Source organism: Cibotium barometz, chromosome 30 (assembly GCF_041138505.1).
Source record: "Cibotium barometz isolate CiBa-2024 chromosome 30, ASM4113850v1, whole genome shotgun sequence".
Classification (NCBI taxonomy): Eukaryota; Viridiplantae; Streptophyta; class Polypodiopsida; order Cyatheales; family Cibotiaceae; genus Cibotium; species Cibotium barometz.
The window spans coordinates 7,077,462-7,098,039 of NC_141075.1; the positions used below are offsets into that span (position 1 = coordinate 7,077,462).

At 44.6% G+C, this 20,578-nt stretch overlaps 1 protein-coding gene across 1 annotated transcript in view; it reads right to left on the reverse strand.

Annotated features, from left to right (window-relative positions):
* The window catches only part of LOC147621106 (uncharacterized), a 193,150-nt gene extending 173,186 nt beyond the window's left edge, over nt 1-19,964 (reverse strand). Inside the window, 2 exon segments of the mRNA XM_086823831.1 lie at nt 19,293-19,380; nt 19,760-19,964. Of these exon segments, the coding sequence (XP_086679957.1) occupies nt 19,293-19,380; nt 19,760-19,837 (166 nt within the window). The 5' untranslated portion in view covers nt 19,838-19,964.
* Between the last annotated feature and the right edge of the window lie 614 nt (nt 19,965-20,578).

Sequence of the window (20,578 nt, forward strand, 5' to 3'; positions counted from 1 at the left end):
ATTTGGGCTATACATCAATGAGGTGGCTGACTTCATTGGTCACGGTGGTGGGACAGGGTAGACATCTCAGGTACCACAGTCCACATTATGCTATATGCAGATAATATTATTCTGGTCTCTGAGTCGCGGATGGAACTACAGCACCATCTCCATGCACTTGATGACTTCTACACACAGAGGGGGCTTACAGTGAACCTTGGAAAAACCAAGGCCATAATTTTCCACACATCAGGGCCTGTTCGATTCGACGACAGGCCATCTTCACACTAGCAAGAGGACAGGTAGAGGTGGTAGACTCATATGTGTACCTGGGGATTACATTTACGACTCCGCCAGGAAGATTTACTATGGCACAGGTAGCCAGGGATAGACTCACACGAGGGTATGCAGCTCTGGCCATGCTAGAGAGACAGTGTCACCAAGCACACTTCCAAGAGCTCCGCACAAAGGGGTGGTTGTTTGACACACTAGTCACCCCTGCTTTGATGTATGCTGCAGCAGTATGGGCACCTGGGCTCGCCACCTCCACATGGTCTCAGATAGAGAGGCCTCAGATTCTCATGCTCTCACAGATGATCCGCAACAAACCCTCCGTCCCACATGACATTGTCCGGACGGAGTTTGCTGCACCTCCTATGCTAGTAGAGGCCCTCTTCCAAACGATCTGCTTCATACAGAGGATCAGAGATATGCCATCAGATCGACTCTCACATAGAGCTTTTGAGGCGTCCAGGCAGCTCGCAGAGAGTGGAGATAGGAGATCATGGTATTCACAGATGATACAATGGCTCACTCAGCATGGTCTTGACATAGATCACCTACCACCTTTCCAGTATGATATACATGCACCACACATCCAGCTCTCTCACAGTGAGAGGAACAGAGTCCTTCGGCAAGATTTATAGCAGCGATACACTCAAGAGACTTGGATTACACCCAGTCAGCCTCTACCGCCAAAGATGCTATACTACAAAGATCACTTTATGCGTATCTCAGCGGATGGATTCATAGAGAGACCTGGATACATGGATGTGTACATGCCTCACAGTGCCCGAGTGGTGATTGGCCAGCTCGGAGTGTCATCACACCAGCTTGAGATTGAGGCAAGTAGGGCAGCATATATCCCCAGAGCAGAGAGGATATGCAGACTATGCCAGGAGGAGGTTGAGAGTGAGGAACATTATGTATGCAGATGCAAAGCATATAGTGTCATTAGAGAGAGATACACCACCATCTTCAATGGACATCCCTCACTCCACCAGATCATGGAGTCCGCAGACCAACGCAAATTTGGCCAGTTCTTGCTAGACACACAGCACCATAGAGAGACACTGCTACGGACTCATACCACAAGGAGAGGTGAGCGACAGCTCCAGCTCACTGATTTCTTCCACAGATCTATCCCAATGCCTATCCTGACACAGGAGGGGGTTACACTTCAGCGAGCTACGGACCTCCGAGCCAGACGGAGACCGAGAGCACCAGGCTACCAGACTCCCAGACTAGATCAGAGGGAGATCACAGAGATACGCGCTCGACATCAGCACCATATCCAGGAGCGGTGTGATATGCAACGGAAGTCTTTGTACTGGAAGATCCTGTCACACAAATGCTCATACCATCTTCTGTATCCTGAGTTTCGTGAGTTTAGCAATCCACTTTAATACTTCAAACTTTAAAGAGATGAGAGAGAGATATATGAGAACTGTACACCAGGTTGGGTCCCACCCACTGAAAGGCCCCCTATCCCGATAACGAGATAGTATTTGCTTTATTACTTTAGAGAGAATGACTGTGGACTGTAGTTAAGCCAAACGCAAGGAGGATCGGAAGCCTGGCTGAACTGTACACGGCTGTAGAAACACCTCGATGAACTGATCTCGAGCCTATGCACTCTTCCCAAGGGCATGAGGAAGGGCTGCACACCTGAGGTTGACAAAAGAAGGTGGTGGACTCTTCTAAGCTATGTTAGAATGCTGTAAATGCTTATGAATGATAGAATACCTTTACCAGATGACTGGTGTATGCCTGGATGATGCACTGAATGCTGGATACTGATGTGGACAAATGAATCAAGGCTGAGACTGCTGGAAATCTGTAAACGCGGACTGTAGGGCTGAATACTGTTGTGAGACTGATGCTGGACTGAAACACAGGGCTGTATGGCTGATGCTGGACAGAAACGCAGGTCTGTTTGCTGATTTGGGGACTCTGGAGGATTGTACGGCTGCGCCTGAATGCTGTCCTACTGTACTGCTGCATTAGGACTGCTGGACTGCTGCGTTGGGACTGCTGAACTGCTGCGCTTGACACTATGGATGACTGAAGCAAAAACGCAGATGCTCAGAGGGCTGGAGAAGCAAAACTCAAGTACTCCAAGGGCTAGATGAGACAATCTAGTGCTGAAGGCACGGGTACTCCTAGGGCTGAGGAGGAAAGCTCTTAGCACACTGAAGACTGAATGGGAAACTAAGCCCTATGCAAGCCTATTTATACTAGATAGCGGTTGGTCAAGTTGGCTGGTCATAATTTAATAAACTTTATGTTTATAAATGACATTAAATGCTAAATAAATACCATAAAATATGGAAAAAATACGAGATAAATCCTAGTAAATTCCCTAAGGTTTCTCGGATGTTCTAAATGATGCACAGGCATATGAATGCATATTATGCAGGATGCAGAGTGCTTTCTGATGCAAACCCTAAGGCTTCTACTGACTCTACATGCATGAATGATTCTCTCCAAGTGGGTTAAGGGACTTGACTGACTGACTGACCCGCTAAGGCTGAGGAATGACCTACGTAGCTTGTGCCTTACTTATCCTGAACTGAGGATGTACAATGGGGTCACGGCGTACGACAAATATCATCCTACTGGGTTCTAATAATGTACAAATGTTGCACTGCTGATGATGAGCCAGTTTGTCACCATGCACTGAGTGCAGAGTGCATGTGACAAGCCGCTAGTTGCCTCGCCATCGCAATCACATATTACACCCCCATTATGGTACTGGTTGGAGCTAGACAGATCTGCATTGCATTCTTGTATACCCTGCGCATATAGGTTGCATACCGAGCCTCTAGCAGTAGTGCTCCATCCATCACACCCCCCCACTAGCTCAGTACTTTCATAGTTTATTTCATGTTCATTTTGTCCTCCTTTTTTTTGGATATCCAGAAGACATTGACAGTTGTACATTGATTTGTCTCATAGGTCGAGTTCGGCCTCTAGTAGACGTTAATACAGCTTTCTTTCTTTCTCTCAACTTTCACCCTCTCTCATGGCATCTTCTTCACAAGCAACCTTCAGCTCCGCACGTCGTGGTGGTGCTAGAAGAACCGATGGTTGGTCGTGGTGGGAAGAGGTTAATGCCAACCGCCCTGGAAGTGGAGGAGGTTCACGCTCGTGGTCTTGCAAGCTTTGCCCCTATAGGCGGACGAGTGGGTCAGACAAAGTGAGAGCCCACCTTATGCATGAGTCCGGGCAAGAGGTTCGATTTTGCACGGGAATCACATCGGAGAAGAGAAGGGAGCTTCTTGAGCGCATTGCCAGGCATGAGGCTTTGAGGGCTGCAAGGCCGGTACGTGTGGCTATGGATCCTGCAGCATTTGTGACACCACTTGAGGGGTCTGTTTCAGGGTCGGGGGGTGCATCTACCACATCTACACCACGGCCACATGGTGTAGGTTCCTTTGCGATGCCCACACCCGCGCGGCGACAGAGTACACTTGAGGGAAGTTGGGATCCTAAGAAGAAGGAAGTGGTTGATGCAGCTGTGGCTCGTTTCATCTTCCACGACCATATTGCTTTCCATACTGCTAGGTAAGCCTTGACTCTTCCCTCTTGACATGATTTTTCTAAGTTTCATTCTTGAAAGTTCACTTGTTTCTTTTTGTAATCAGATCCGAGTACTTCAAGGCTACGGTGAAGAGGATTGGGGAGTCTCTGTGCACCACATTGCTCGACAAGGAGAAGCGCCTTGTTGAGCAAGCTGCAGAGAACACAAAGCGGCTATGGGCAAGGAATGGAGTGTCACTCATTGCAGATGGATGGAGTGACTCAGCACTTTATACGCATTGTAGACACTACTTTTTTGTTATTTGATAGTGATCCTCATTCCATGCTTATATATTGGTTTGAACTTTGTCAGTGTACTTAAGTCTTATTAGCGCCTGTTCAGTGTTTGCGCCACGTATTGCACATTTAAAGTGATATCTTGAATGTTCAAAGTGTAAAAACATAAATGTTATTTTATTTAGTGTGCTTTATAGTCAATAAATTGCATATTCTATATGCCGTCCCCGTCCCCGTTCCCTACCTTTTGCCATTCCCCGTCCCATGTTACTATGCTTCATATAGGACTAAACCAGTGTTTACCCTTGCTGAGCCTAATGCTCTGATACCAATGTTACATGCGGGAGCTCTGAGATGCTTCTTTCAGCCCTAAACACCATTTAGAACATGCTAATGCAAAAATGCAAACACAAGGGGGAGAGAGAGAGAGAGAGAGAGAGAAGGCTGTATTAACGTCTACTAGAGGCCGAACTCGACCTATGAGACAAATCAATGTACAATTGTCAATGTCTTCTGGATAGAGAGAAAGAAAGAAAGAAAGAAAGATATATTAACGTCTACGAGAGGCCAAAGTCGGCCTATGAGACAAAAAATAATACAACTGTGTTCTTCCGGTCATCGGAAGAAAAGAAAGAAAAGAAAAAGTGTGCATGTGTCTGGATACAACTGTGAATCATCATGGATCGGTGGAGCCCATATACAAACAATATAAGGGGGGGTGGGGATGTGGATGGAGTGCTAAGGCAAGATGCATCTCTATATGCTGAAGGGGTAGTACAAGCATGCTATGCAGATCTATGTCTAACTCCATCCAGTGCCATAAGAGGGATATAAGATATCATACATCGCCGATGCTGAGGCTGTGAATGGCGTGAACATGTACCCTGAGTTTGAATGAAAGCGAGCTAGCCTCTCGTGTCTCCATCTGGTGTCTCATTCGGATAGCTGCTATCTCTCGGTGACGGAGTCGGGGTGCTCTATGTCCAGTCTGTCTAGGTATCCTCCTGGCTCTCAATTCCTCTGCTCTCTGTGCGGTCACCCCACATGGTACATCATTGGCATAGCTCTCTGGAAGAAATCTGAGCTGGGACTGTCTCCCACCCCTAGTGGGAGCGGGTGTCTGGAGGAGTCTCTCTCGAGAACTATGAAGCTCTAGTAGTAGTCTGCCAAGTTGTCGCTGGTCCGAGGCCTCCATCAACTGATGTAGTGAAGAGTGCTCCTCAAACAATCCTGCATATCTATCTCTGACCCCCTGGTGGGCTCTACATCTACATACAAAGTGATCCTCAGTCTCCACCTCTGTCACCATTTGGCCACCCGAATGGTTCACTCTTGCTTTCACACTATGTACATATTGGATTAGTGTCCATGGCTTATGGAAGATGCCTGTGCAAGTGATTGACACGTGTCATGCTGTATAGTTGGATATGATATTCCGCTGGGACTTGATGTTATCATGCCCGGAATATCTGGAGGACTTGGCTTTCCGCTGGGACTTGTGCCTTTGTGTACATGCCCGGAAACGCCTGGAGGATTGGCTTTCCACTGGGTCTGGTATTGCGTATACTTGCCTGGAAACACCTAGTCTTATATGGTTTCATGAACGGAAATTGCTCATGCCAATGCTGCATTGCATAGCATCTTTATGTGCTTGCCTGCAAATGAAATTGCATGCTGTTTTCATGCCTGCATGACCTATGTGTAGTTCCGGGTAAGGGGACGCCCGCCCGTGAACCGTGCGTGTGAAACTGTCTGCTGACATGGTTGTGTGGCATGTGAACAGGTGGTAAGTATTTCCCGATCTAGGCTCAAATAGCCCTTAGGACTTAGCCAATATTTATAAGTGAGTGCGTTCCCATTTCATTAAAGTTTGGGCACCCAAAAGTCACTTATAAATTATGACCTCTTCCAAGTTCACACTCACTGAAGTCCCGAGGCGGACAAGACTCAATGTCCAGGACCTGATCCTCCCCTTTTACTCATAAATGGGCATCTCCCCATGTCCTTTCACCTGATTGGACCCCAATTCACTTACTTATTAAGAGAAATTCGTGTTTTCTCTTCATGAGGATTTTTGGAAGCTGAAAACTCTGTTTTTCCACCATTTCTCTCCATTTCCAAGCTCTCCATAGCCATACCCAACGTGCTAGGGTGTTTTCCAAGCTTCCAAGAGTGTTTCCAAGTGCTAATCACTCTCCTACTCACTCCCAATGACTGAAATTCAGCAAAACAGCTCTCATTTTTGCTGTAATTTCTGGTCTTTTTGCTGAAAACCCTAATTTCAGCCTTCCTTTCTCAAGTTGAACCATAGGGAAAGCTTTCCCAAGGTTCCCTTCATCCTCTTGAAGACTTTTGTCACGAAGGATTGCGGCAAATCAAAGATATCAACACTTCTAAAGCTTCCAACGCGAAGGCTTCCGCTTGCAACAACTTCTATGAAGACTGGTAAGGTAATTGGACAATGTATTGTCATTACTTACTCAGTAGAAGGGCAGGACTCCTTGTTTAGCCGCCCTGTGTAGTATTTCTCTTGTCCTTGTTGGTGCAGGTATTCCGCGTATCTCTCATGCCACTCATGCCTTCGAGGGTGCTCGTGAGGGAGAAGTTATGGCTGAAAATGTATCAATGCATGTTGAGGGGCCAGCCATGCCTCATGCTTACAGGGCACATGTATCTATGCCTTATGCATCACCTTTTGGTCCAAAAATGATGCCAATTACAGGGACTGTCCCAATGGACAAACATGGGGGAAAACATGTTGAGATGCACACACATGCATCAAAGTCTCGTGACTTCAAAGCCGGAGACAAATCTGTGAAGTTTGACACATATCATGGAGAATATGATGCATCAAATGCACTTGCTTTTATTGCCCAGCTTGATATTGCTTTCAGTGATGAGGATTTCACTCAGAAATCCATGATCCGGCATGTAAGCATGTTCATGAAAGGCACTGCTGCCCATTGGTGGCTCACGGAGAAGCTCTCACCGAATCCTGTTAGATCATGGAAAGAGTTCAAGGAGAGGTTCTATGCTCAATTCTTGCCTCCCAATGCATTGAATGAGATAACAATGAAGTGGGATTGGGTAAAGCAAAATGAGGGGGAATCGGTAAATGCATATGTACAAAAGTTTTGGAAAGTGCTCTTGGAGGTGTCTCCATTTATGCATGTCACCGAGGCGGAAAGGAAGAGAAGGTTTCAATCGGGGTTGCAACCCGTGTACAAAGCGGGATTACAAATGTATCCTGGTCATACCTTACACCAATTAATCGCAGCCGCCACCGCCACCGAGCAATTGGAACTCAAATTGAGTCGATCCAATAAGGCTAAACCCTCATTTCAAGGCAAAGAGAGGGCTGTCCAAAACCTACAAAATGATGAACAGCCACCTAAAAGGGACCAAAACCAAGCCAAATCAGGTCCAAAAGCTGAAAAGTTTGCTAACAAGCGTCCTTATAAGCCGGCAAACTTTGGTCTTAGTGCTGAGAAGGAGGAGCAATATATGCGTGAAGGCAAATGCTTTACTTGTGGCAGCACTGAGCACATGGCAAGAGCATGTCCAAATAAGAAGAACAAAGCTGAAAATGCTAATGTACCGAAGCCTAATGTGCATATGGTTCCGGATGTGCAAGGCAACACTTCACATGATAGCAAAGATAGGGTTGTATGTAAAGCTTGGGGACAGCTCAAAGATCAACCCGCTTTGTTCATGTTTGATAATTGTGCATCCGAGAATTTCATATCCACTCAGATGGCAGCTGCTTTGGGTATTGAAGTGGAGGACATGGGACCTCAAATTGAAGCAAGGGCTGCCTTTGTTGGTAGAGAAGTGCAAGTCATGCCTATTTTTGGCAAGTTGCGCATACACATTCAAGGCTATGTGGATCATGAGGATTTTCTTGTGGCGCCTTTGAATGGCTGTGGTGTATTGCTTGGAAAGCCTTGACATACACGTATTGATCCGTGCAAGGCTTACAAGACTAACAGGATCACCTTCATGCATAAAGGCTGAGAACATGTAATTGATGCTGGTGAAGAGGGTGATACCATTCCCCTTGTATCTCATGTACAAATTAAGAAAGCAATGAAAAAGAGTGTTTTTGCGTACTTGATTTTTGTACGAGATCATGTTGAGAAAAATAATATACATGTAAACACTCTTAGTAATGATAGGCTGAAATTTTTGCAAGAGCACAATGATTGTTTTGCTGATGAGTTGCCACCTGTACGACCGGAAGATCATCGCATTGATCTTGTGCCGGGTAGCTCACCGCCCAATAGGCCAGCCTATCGTGTAAGTGCATCCCAAAAAGAGGAGATCATAAAGCAAGTAAATGAGCTTCTTGAGAAGGGTTTGGTTCAGCCAAGCTCTTCCCCATATTGTTCACCCGTCCTCTTAGTTCAAAAGAAGGATGGATCCTTTCGTATGTGTGTGGATTATAGAGCTTTGAATAAGCTTACCATCAAGAATAGGTTTCCGATTCCACGCTTAGACGACATCCTTGACAAGTTGGATGGATCGGCATGCTTTAGCCGAATTGATCTCAAGAGTGGATATCATCAAGTGCATATAGTGCCTCAGGATGTACACAAAACTGCTTTCAGGACAGCATTTGGGCTTTATGAGTATCTTGTTATGCCTTTTAGTCTTACAAATGCCCCGGCTACATTCAATAGAATGATGGATCGCATATTCCGTGGGTACAGGAAATTTACAGGTGTCTTCTTTGATGACATCCTAGTCTTCTCGAAGACCGAAGAAGAGCATAAAGCTCATTTGGCTATTGTTTTTGAAGAGCTCCAGAAGCATAAACTCTTCATAAATGCAAAGAAGAGTGAGTTCTTCTTGTCAGAGATACATTATCTTGGACATATTGTGTCCAAAGATGGAGTGCGGATGGATCTTACAAAGATTGATGCAATTCGGAATTGGCCCGAATTGAGTTCGGTGCATGAGATCCGTAGTTTTCTTGGATTATGCTCTTACTACCGCAGGTTCATTCGGCACTTTGCATGGATTGCTTCTCCTTTGCATGATTTGACAAAGAAGAAGGCCGTGTTCAAATGGACTAATGTAGAGAGAGATGCATTCCTCAAATTGAAAAATGCAACGACTCATGGTCCAGTGTTGATCGTTCTGGATTTGCAAAAGCCTTTTTGTGTGGAATGTGATGCATCTGGAAATTGCATAGGGGCTGTCCTTAATCAAGAGGGACATGCCGTGGCTTATGAGAGTCGTAGATTGCATCATGCAGAGCTATCTCTTGGCATTTATGAGAAAGAGCTCTTGGCTGTAATTCATGCACTTACTATATGGAAACATTACCTTCTTGGGGCTGATTTCACTGTGAAGACAGATCACCAGAGTTTGAGGTATTTTCTTACTCAAACTAAGTTGTCAGAGAAGCATATGAGGATGGCCAATTTCCTCTCTATGTTTCATTTTCAGATCTTGCACACCCCAGGAAAGAAGAATGTAGTGGCCGATGCATTGTCACGAAAGCCGTATGTAGCAGCTATCTCGGTTGCCTCTCATGGGGACTTGTCTACCATGCGTGATTTGTATCATACGGATGCTGATTTTGCCACTATTTGGGCTGATTTGATGGCTGGTCATGCACATGCCTCATATGTGATCAAAGAGGGTTATCTCATGAAAGATAATTGCCTATGTGTGGTCTCTGACATGAGGCAAAAGGTTTTGGATGAAAGCCATGCTCCTCCATATGCTGGTCATAGAGGCATAATGCCTACTACTCACATTATTGAGCGGTATTTCTTTTGGCCAGGTATGCGGAAGGACATAGAGGCACATGTACGTGCATGTATCACCTGTCAAAAGGTGAAATTTGATAGGCAAAAGGCACCAGGTTTGCTTCAGCCATTGCCCATTCCCACGCAACCATGGGAAAGTATTACAATGGATTTCATTATGGACTTGCCACGTACCCAACAGGGTAATGATGCAATTTGGACAATTGTGGACAGGTTTAGCAAGCAAGCTCATTTCTTGCCGGTCAAAAAGACCATCAAAGCTAAGCATATTGTTAAAATATATCTTACACAAGCGTTCAAACATCATGGAATGCCGAAGTCCATTGTGGGGGATAGAGATCCCAGGACTACAAGTCTCTTTTGGCGGGCCTTATTTGATAATATGGGCACCAAATTGGACTTCTCATCAGCTTATCACCCTCAAACGGATGGGCAAAGTGAGGCTGCAAATTCAGCCGTGTTGGATCTCTTGAAATGTTATGTGGCGGATCAGAAGTCTTCTTGGGAGAACTACTTACCGCTTGTGGAATTTGCATACAACAACACGGTGCATGCATCTACGGGAAAGGCCCCGTTTGAGATTGTTTATGGTAAGGTGGTTTTGCCACCCATCCTTCGCACAAAGGATGAGATATTTGTAGCTGATGAGTATGTAAGAGACTTGGATATTGCTTTTGCTCAGGTGCGGACAGCCATTGCAAGGTCACAAGACAAGCATAAAAAGGCTGCCGACAAGCATAGAAGGCAATTGGATGTTAAAGAGAATGATTGGGTATTGCTGAAATTTGAGAAAGCAAGACTTGCAAAGAGGCCTGGCAAAGAGGGTGCATATCCTAAGCTTGCAACCAGGTACTATGGACCTTTTCAAGTGATCGAGAAGATCAATGAAGTGGCTTTCAGATTGGCATTACCTAGTCATTGGCACATACACAATGCTTTTCATGTGAGTCTCCTTCGAAAGTATGTAGGGCCGGAGCCCACTGAAATAGTCATTGAGTATCCACCAGAAGTGGATGAGCTTGAGGAGATCTTGCAGCCAGAGCAGATTGTGTATCACAAGGAACGCAAGCTTGCTGCAGGCAAAGTTGTGAGGCGTTACCTTGTGAAGTTTAAGAACTATCTTCCCATTGATGCTAAATGGGTAGATGAAGAGTTCTTCAAAGATTGCCCGCATGTGCTTCAGACATATTTGGATGCATTTCAGTTACGAACAACTGTTTAGAAGCGGGGGGGAATGTCACCATTTGGCCACCCGAATGGTTCACTCTTGCTTTCACACTATGTACATATTGGATTAGTGTCCATGGCTTATGGACTATGCCTATGCAAGTGATTGACACGTGTCATGCTGTATAGTTGGATATGATATTCCGCTGGGACTTGATGTTATCATGCCCAGAATATCTGGAGGACTTGGCTTTCCGCTGGGACTTGTGCCTTTGTGTACATGCCCGGAAACGCCTGGAGGATTGGCTTTCCACTGGGTCTGGTATTGCGTATACTTGCCTGGAAACGCCTGGTCTTATATGGTTTCATGAACGGAAATTGCTCATGCCAATGCTGCATTGCATAGCATCTTTATGTGCTTGCCTGCAAATGAAATTGCATGCTGTTTTCATGCCTGCATGACCTATGTGTAGTTCCGGGTAAGGGGACGCCCGCCCGTGAACCGTGCGTGTGAAACTGTCTACTGACATGGTTGTGTGGCATGTGAACAGGTGGTAAGTATTTCCCGATCTAGGCTCAAATAGCCCTTAGGACTTAGCCAATATTTATAAGTGAGTGCGTTCCCATTTCATTAAAGTTTGGGCGCCCAAAAGTCACTTATAAATTATGACCTCTTCCAAGTTCACACTCACTGAAGTCCTGAGGCGGACAAGACTCAATGTCCAGGACCTGATCCTCCCCTTTTACTCATAAATGGGCATCTCCCCATGTCCTTTCACCTGATTGGACCCCAATTCACTTACTTATTAAGAGAAATTCGTGTTTTCTCTTCATGAGGATTTTTGGAAGCTGAAAACTCTGTTTTTCCACCATTTCTCTCCATTTCCAAGCTCTCCATAGCCATACCCAACTTGCTAGGGTGTTTTCCAAGCTTCCAAGAGTGTTTCCAAGTGCTAATCACTCTCCTACTCACTCCCAATGACTGAAATTCAGCAAAACAGCTCTCATTTTTGCTGTAATTTCTGGTCTTTTTGCTGAAAACCCTAATTTCAGCCTTCCTTTCTCAAGTTGAACCATAGGGGAAGCTTTCCCAAGGTTCCCTTTATCCTCTTGAAGACTTTTGTCGTGAAGGATTGCGGCAAATACACTTCTAAAGCTTCCAACGCGAAGGCTTCCGCTTGCAACAACTTCTATGAAGACTGGTAAGGTAATTGGACAATGTATTGTCATTGCTTACTCAGTAGAAGAGCAGGACTCCTTGTTTAGCCGCCCTGTGTAGTATTTCTCTTGTCCTATGTGCTCTTGAAGATGTTGCTACCTTGCTTGGTAGAACATAGAGCCAATGGTAGAGAATATGGGCACTGAAGTCGGGCCGGGCATCAAGGCAGCTCCTTGGTGATCTACATCGACATACCATTGTTTTCTAAATGCTGAATTTCATATGCATTAGCATGGAGGATTTGGCAATGGATGCCCGTGAAACTATGTATTGAATTTCTCCAATAGTAATACAATTTACTCAAGGGAGGGGTCGGCCGTTCCGGCTCATTGTGTGCCTCTTGTCAATTCAGCAATTTACTTCTTGTATTTGAGCAAGTGTCCTTCAAATCTTAGTGTATTTAAGTGTATTGATTAGCATTGTGTTCAACCAAGTTACAACCTCCTCGCGGCACAATCTGCATATCCGCTCAGCTCTGGGAACCCGTGCCGCTCTCCCAGCCTCTCTCTCTAGCTGATGTGATGAGGCTCGTAGGTGTCCAATAGCAACGCGAGAGCTGTGTGGCATGTATACATCCATGTACCGCGGTCGATGTATAAACCCATCCCCTGAGATGCTCATAAAGTGGTCTCTGTAATACAGCATCTTCGGTGGTAGTGGACTCTCCGGTGCTGTCCATGTCTCCTGTATGTAGTGCTGCCATATGTCCTGTCTCATCACTCTGTTCCTCTCATTGAGAGAGAGGTAACCCCGTGGAGCAAACTGATCATACTGAAAAGGTGGCAACCGCTCGATGTCTATCCCATGATGTGAGAACCACTGTAGCATCTATGCATACCAAGATCCAGTGTGTCCAGCCTCAGCCAGCTGTCTAGATGTCTCAAAAGCTAGGCGGGATAATCTCTCCAAGGGGATCTCCCTCATCCTGTATATAAAGGAGATCGTCTGGAACAATGCCTCCACTGCCATAGGTGGCGCAGCAAACTCCACTCGAACAATGTCGTGCGGGACGGATGGTTTGCTGCATATCATCCTCGAGAGCATCAAGATCTGTGGTCTCTCCAACTGTACCCATGTGGAGGCTGCAAGCCCTGGTGCCCAAACCGCTGCTGCATACATCAAAGCTGGTGTCACTAATGTATCAAAGAGCCACCCCTTCGTCCGGGGTTCCTGAAAATGTGCCTGATGACACAGACGCTCAAGGCCAACAAGAGCTGCATACCCCCGGGTCACTCTATCTCGGACTGCCTGAGCCATGGAGAAGCGTCCAGCTGAGCTAGTAAATGTGATGCCAAGGTAAACATAAGAGCTCACCACCTCGACCCGCCCTCCTGCTAATGTGAGTGTAGTGTGGCTCCTGACTGTGGGTGAAGTGTGGAAGATCATAACCTTGGTTTTCCCAAGGTTCACTGTGAGCCCCTGCTGTGCGCAGAAGTCATCAAGAGCCACAAGGTGTCTTTGAAGCCCAACCTGCGTGTCGGATACCAAGACGATGTCATCAGCATAAAGCATAACATGGACAGTAATACCTAATAGCTCAATCCCAGAGCCTCCTCCCTATGTGATGTAATCGACCACCTCATCAATATAGAGCCCAAAGAGCGTGGGGGAGAGCGGGCACCCCTGCTTCACACCAATGGTGCTAGCAACTGTGTCGGACAAGCCTCCTGGGCATTGGACTCTCCCAAAGACCTGCTCATATAGCCTGTATATGCCCCACATCATGTCTGAAGGTATGCCTAGTGTCTGTAGTCGCTGAAAGAGGCGCTCTCTGGGCACAGTATCAAATGCCTTGCGGAAATCCACAAAGCAACAATAGAGCCGTTGCCTCCGTGCCTTGGCCTGATCAATCAGGCACCTCAATGTAAAAATGTGGTCGATGGTCGAGAAGGACCAAAATATCTGGTTCTAGTGAGTCTTTATCATGTTGCCTCTAGGATTAGCCCTGAGATTAGCATGTACATGTGTGTGCACATGACAGTCCTCTATAGACATTTTGCACGGGAAGGTCATAGCACTTGTTGATATGCCTCACCACCACTTGGTTCGAGTCAGATGGCTTTCAGATGGACGGCCTCCTTCCCTTTAAGTACAATGTAGACTCCCCCTTTCTTGATCTCTCAAGGCAAGAGATACAACCGCATCATCCGCCTTGATCTGACCCGGCTTCATATAGACCGGACATGGGGACTGTAAGCCCAGCAGGCGTGCAATGACAAACTCAACCACGTGTCCAAGAGATAAAGATATACTGAGAGAGGAGACAGAGAAGGAAATAGGGATCTTGCACAATACACCACACTGAGCGGGGAACAAGCCCCACCCCCTTTTAGGAATTTATTCAGGAACAATCCACAAGCACTCAATACAATCAATGAATACAAAACAAATAGATATGCCGATGTAGGATATTGATGTAGATGTCGATGTCTAGAAACGAAATCTCTGATGCCGAGCACACCATGAGAATGACACACAAGTATCTCTCATCGGGCTAGTACCAAATCCAATGAATCCAAATCCGAATCCAAGTCCAAGTTCATATCCAAGTCCAAATTCAAATTCTAAATTCTAGTCCGAGTCCAAGTTCTAGTTCCAATCCAAGTCCAAGTCCAAGTCTAGATCCAAGTCCAAGAATCACTCCCTCATCCAAGTCCAATTTCTAGTTCCAATCGAAGTCCAAGAATCACTCGCTCATCCCATGAGTAATCTCCACAACTCCTAATGCCTAGTCTACGTCGAAGGAGCACCACATACTTAAATGCCTAGTCTACTACGAGATATGCCAACACTACTTCTCTCTTCAGGAAAGTGTTCAGACCCTTGTCACAGGTGATGCATTACAAAGATCAAAGACGTATGGGACTATACCTATTAGAGTTGAGGCACCAAAGACAAACTATTGAGGCAGCAACCTAAGAGGTAAGATATCGCAAAACATCTATTACCAACTTTTTTTACCCTCACTAGCACACCCTAGCCGACTCTCAGCCCATACAAGATCTACCAGGACAAGGCTAGACGTCCTCACCAAGTGAGCACCCCATGTAGTAGCAATATCCAATATTTTGGCCTTGGTTAACGAACCCCCCTTCCCCCTTTTGTATGAGACGCTTACGAAACTTTTGAGAAAAGTATGAAACGTTTTTGGAACGTTTCTAAAACTCGTTTCATGAAACGCCTCACTATTATGATTCAGTGGCATATGTTTAAGGCTGTGGCCAATTTAAGTGTTTGATTGCATTAATGGTAAAGTGTTTTGAGAAACCCTACTGTCAGCCCACTCGGAGTTTAAGAAGGGGGAAGAGGAGAGAACAGAAGATGGTGAAAGCGAGATAGGTATGGTCAGCATTTATGGGTGGGGTTGGGATACTGATATCTCGGATATGTGACATAAGAGTAGGAGACTTGATCAAATAATCAACCGGAGCCACCTTTATACAGAACGCAAGCGATTAGAATCTAGATGTAGGCCAACGGGACATCCCGTTATAGATGATCAGCTCATGCATGGGCTCTCATGTCTAATAAATGCATCCCATACATAGTAGCATGTCCTACATCCTTGGTTGTCCTCTAAAGTCCCATCTCTCCTAGATCCATCTCTGAGAGCATAACAGAGTTTGCATGAAAATCATACATCTGAACATGCATCCTAACTGTCTGCGCATTGAAGTCATGGAGCAAGAGGATATCCCCTTGGAGTGATCCACAATGTCCGCAAACAAAATGGCATATGGAGAGTGTCTATCCTGCATCAGATCTCATGCATAGGCTGATGCCTCAAGTGGAAAGTAGCATGCTGCAACGCACAAAATCCTGAAGCCAAGGCTAACTGAATGCATCCACATGAAACAGGCCCCCTCTAACCACTGTGAGTAGCTTATCTTTTCACTTTTAGTTTACTCAGTATCGCACCTCTAGCCGAAAGGATTGACTTTGTCACCGAACAGTTGGCAGTTCATACAGAATCTACAGTGGGTGGGCTTTTAAATGCTACATTTGCAAATGCAACTGAGATGATTATAGATGAAGATGAAGCAAAAGTCAAAGCATCCACAACAACAGAAGACAAAGCATTCACATTAGTGGAAAATATGTCTCTCAATGAAGAAGATTATGATTGAGTCTTCTGATTTATCCTATGTCTGTGAGTCAAGGATTCTCTGCCCGAGAAGTCCCCCAAAAACTGAATTAAATAATCCTTGTGTTTGTTTTCACTATGTAATGCCTTATTGTTATAAAAGGCTCCAGAGTCCATCATTCTCTTCGTACCCCTGCTTAGAGCAAGGAGGGGTGTTGTTTTTGGGTAAACTGATGTAGGCTTTCATGAGTGGTCATGCTCTTATATCAGCCTGACATGAGAGTTCAGGTGTTGGTGTCATTGTGTCTCTTTCGAGTACATGATACAGTCTAGAATCCAAATCACCATGGCTATTGAAGGTTTCTTAGACAACACCTCCTTTACTGCGGGTGGATTTGTTAGGGTTTGGGGCTCATGAGGTGTGAACACCTCCTATGTGTGTAGATAGGATAAGCGTTCCATGTGTCGTGTGTGAGTAATTTCTATGGGTCAAAAGATAATGTTCAACACATCGATCAAATCATCATTGAGTTGTGCAATCAATCTCTCTCTCATAGGCCCATTGGATCTTTAGTAGACACTTAATATATCTTTCTTTCTTTCTCTCTCTACATTGGGTACCATGATGCAGCGCCCTATGCGAGATATTCTTGGTTGATGCGAGAGCTTAAGGCTCTTTGTTTTTTTTTTAAACCAAATATTTTCTTTTAGTTTTACTGTCAGCACCATGATGATGTATTCCATGGACATGATGTAACATTTTGGTCTCATGGGTCATTTTGGCCTTTTTTAGTCAAAATAGTGCAGATTATTAGTGCAAGCTTCAAATGAAAAATTCAGCAATCAAAAAGCAAAAGTGAGGCTGTGCGTATAGAATGAAATTGCACTTTTCCTGCTGAAACTTATGCCCACATTGATTGACCAACAGTCCACACCTCTGTACATGAGGGGGCTGAGGTGGGAATTTCCAGAAAAGACTAGATTTACCATAGAAAGCACACAGCCATCAAAAGCTTCCCCTTTCCCCCTTCTTAGGCATTTAAACAACCAACAACATTTACAGTTGTATCAAACAAATTATTTCAACCAACAAGGTTGAAATAACTTCCAAGAAAAGGCAACAAAGAAGATGAGCATTCTAGAAGAATATGCCCAGCTAAATGGGTAAAACTCAAACCCTGTAATTATTTCTGCAGTGCACAGATAGCCAAATTGCTTACAAGAAGCTTACCTTGCCATCTTACCAATTCCCAAGGTTGTAACCCAAACTTGTGCCAGTCAAGCGTCTGCATCATTAGCTTAACTGCACTCTTTCCTAGTTGTCGCCCTTGCTTGCAAGCTCTAGCAGAAGAGACCCAACAACGAGAAGATGAACAATGATGCAACGACGACAACTCACAGAGCATAAGGCCCTCCACTTAGCCCTAGATGGAAGGACCACTCCGAGGCAACTGAACCCTTTTCCAGAAACGGTCATTTTCAGATGATGGTAAACTCGCCCCTCTGCTTTACATTCTTGGATTCACCAATTTGAAGCATATTTCTCTACACTACATTGGTCTTACAAGGAGAGACACTTTGGTTGACTATCACCTCATTGGCAATGCCATTGTGCGGTAGCAAACCTAGTCCCAATCACATATGGACGAGCTTGGCATGGCCACTTAAGATTGGGACCAGTTTGTAGACGATTTAAAAAGCAGCTCCTACCACCACACTACCTTCAAAAACTCCACGATGTGTTTCGAGGTTTGCATCAACATGCATAGCCCGTCATCAAGTTTGCCAATAAGATCATTCACCTAGCTTTACAGCTACGAAAAACCAAGTCGGCAGACCACCCCTAAGCACAAGGGCCAAGGCTCGGAGTGGACCGTGTGTCCCAAGCCTAGGCACAGGCCTCTATCATCCGCTAGCACAACAGAATACAAAAGTCCACTCAATAGGCTCATATCCTTATATAGCCACTATAGACCTATAAATAGCTCTAACCTATAGGATAACAGTAATTAACACCCTAGCCCATGTAATCAGCCTGCTGCAATAATCTTCAGGGTCCCTTAAACCAAGATTAGGACAGCTAGCATTAGGTACGGAACAATTGCTCGCCAAGTCAAATTGGATTTAATTCCAATAGATAGGACCGTCACTGGATTTAGCAATGGATTGCATGTGCAGGTCAAGTGCATTGCCCATAAGGCAACATTGGTATTTCCTCAGATATATTTTACACGCAATTTCTTGGCCACACCATTACTTGGTGTGCAGACATGATTTTGGGTGTAAAGTGCTTCACACAGTGAAAACCCCGAGTGGATTGGGATGAAATCTTTTTGTGGATTACAAATACATTACCGAACTCGGTCATCATCCGAGAAGCAACTGAAACCGCTTTGCAATCTACCATCTCTAGTGTACAAGCATGTAGTCCTAACACTGTGATTCTGCATATGTTAATAATATTCCTTTCTCTCTCTCCACCATCAACTGCTCTGTTGACATACAGTAGCAATCCCATTTCTAAGGAGACAGCCCTCTCGATCTGAGAGAGACACTCCTCTTCAATCTTCATAAGTTTCAGCAAGCCTTTAAAACTCCCAGATGTGATGATTGCTTGAGCCTACTTCATCATCTTCAACTATGTGCTTACGAGACCGAGACCCACTTGCAGTTAGCTCAGCCCTCAAGTCTCTGATTCCACGCTCCAAATATTAAGATCTGCAAACTGTTGGGCTGTGGCTGCGGTCGCACACAGAGTCACCTCTAAGGCCATGGCGAGCAAGCAGGCAATCATCAATCAATGCTCAGATGCAAGTTGCGTGCTCCAGTAGAAATTGTGATAGCGTCCAAGACTATGAATTCACATTTTTGGAAAAGACTAACAAAAACGTAAATTCTTCAAAAGTTTGAAGCCAGAGAAAGATTATCAACATGTAGCTCGAAGCAGAGTACCACATGAAAAGATTACCCATGATAAATTGGCAAGCTTGAAATGGTTGATATGATCTTCTGAAAGCTAGAAGCATGGACTCCGCTGCTGATCTGTCATGAGCCACCTACATCCCCAGAATTCAATACTTAACAAGTCTCGTCTCAAACAACTAAGGTATTGATTTGAGCAAATATAAACAATCCATAAAGATACACACATGTATCCTTGTATAGATATGAAGCAAGGGTTAGCAATGTAAGTAAGATTGCAAAAAAAAACAAAAAACAGCGTGGGCGCGTATATATCTGTATGTATGTGATACGGGTTTCGGATGTTGCCTTGTATATGATAAGAGAAAAGATATCCAAATATGAAAGATCCAACACGTGAAACGCAAATTTCCTCGCCTAAAGGTGAGCTAATGCTCTGCCACTCGGTGAATCGTGTACAAAGCAAGATTAAAGGAAATGGTGAGGATAATGATGATGTGATGGTAGGTTTACCTGGAGCGCAGCACATGCTTGCTCGACGGCCTGCATGGTTGCCTGCAAGCTGCTGGTGTCTGCATTCTCCGGCCCCATTGATATACCAATGCTATGCGATCGCAGCAGTAATGAACCCTCGCTGCACACCGTGCTGAGATCAATAAAATAGGCTTCTTACGCAGCGTCCATCTGTTTAGTCCATTAATTAGAGGGACGGGTAAGTAATAAAAACAGCGTTAGTAATACCACTACTAGGGCTATTCCATTAAATTTATTTTTTTTTGACAAGCTTAGGATATAAATTATCATTGGAAAGGAAGATTTATTCCAAAAAAAATTGTAAATTATAATTTCAAATGGATGTACACTTTAGATGGTTTGTACGAAAAACTGAAGAAAAAAAAATTAATTGCCAATATGCATTTGTTTGGCATGTGAATAACTGCAAATATGCAAAATTTGAATGGAATAAATATGACTCGTAAAAAAAAATACAAGTGAAATGTGCAAATTTAAAGAGAAACATTTTAGAATCTCAAAGAAGAACACATTTTATTTACTGCAAAAGGTCATAAAACATAAGTGGGGTAATTACATATGAGGAGAATTGAAGCATGAAATCAAACAAAACAAGCTTCCTCTTCTGTAAGCCCTACAAACTTGCAGATTTCTGGAGAGAGTGGTACAAATTCATCACCATCTACAATAGTTTTTTTGAATTTATATGCTCTCTCCCATACATATAGATAAGATGTACTGTAGTCATGCGGTGATTGAGGCATATAGCTATCAACCTCTAGTAATTTCCTCAGCATATATGTTGTGCGAGAAAAATTT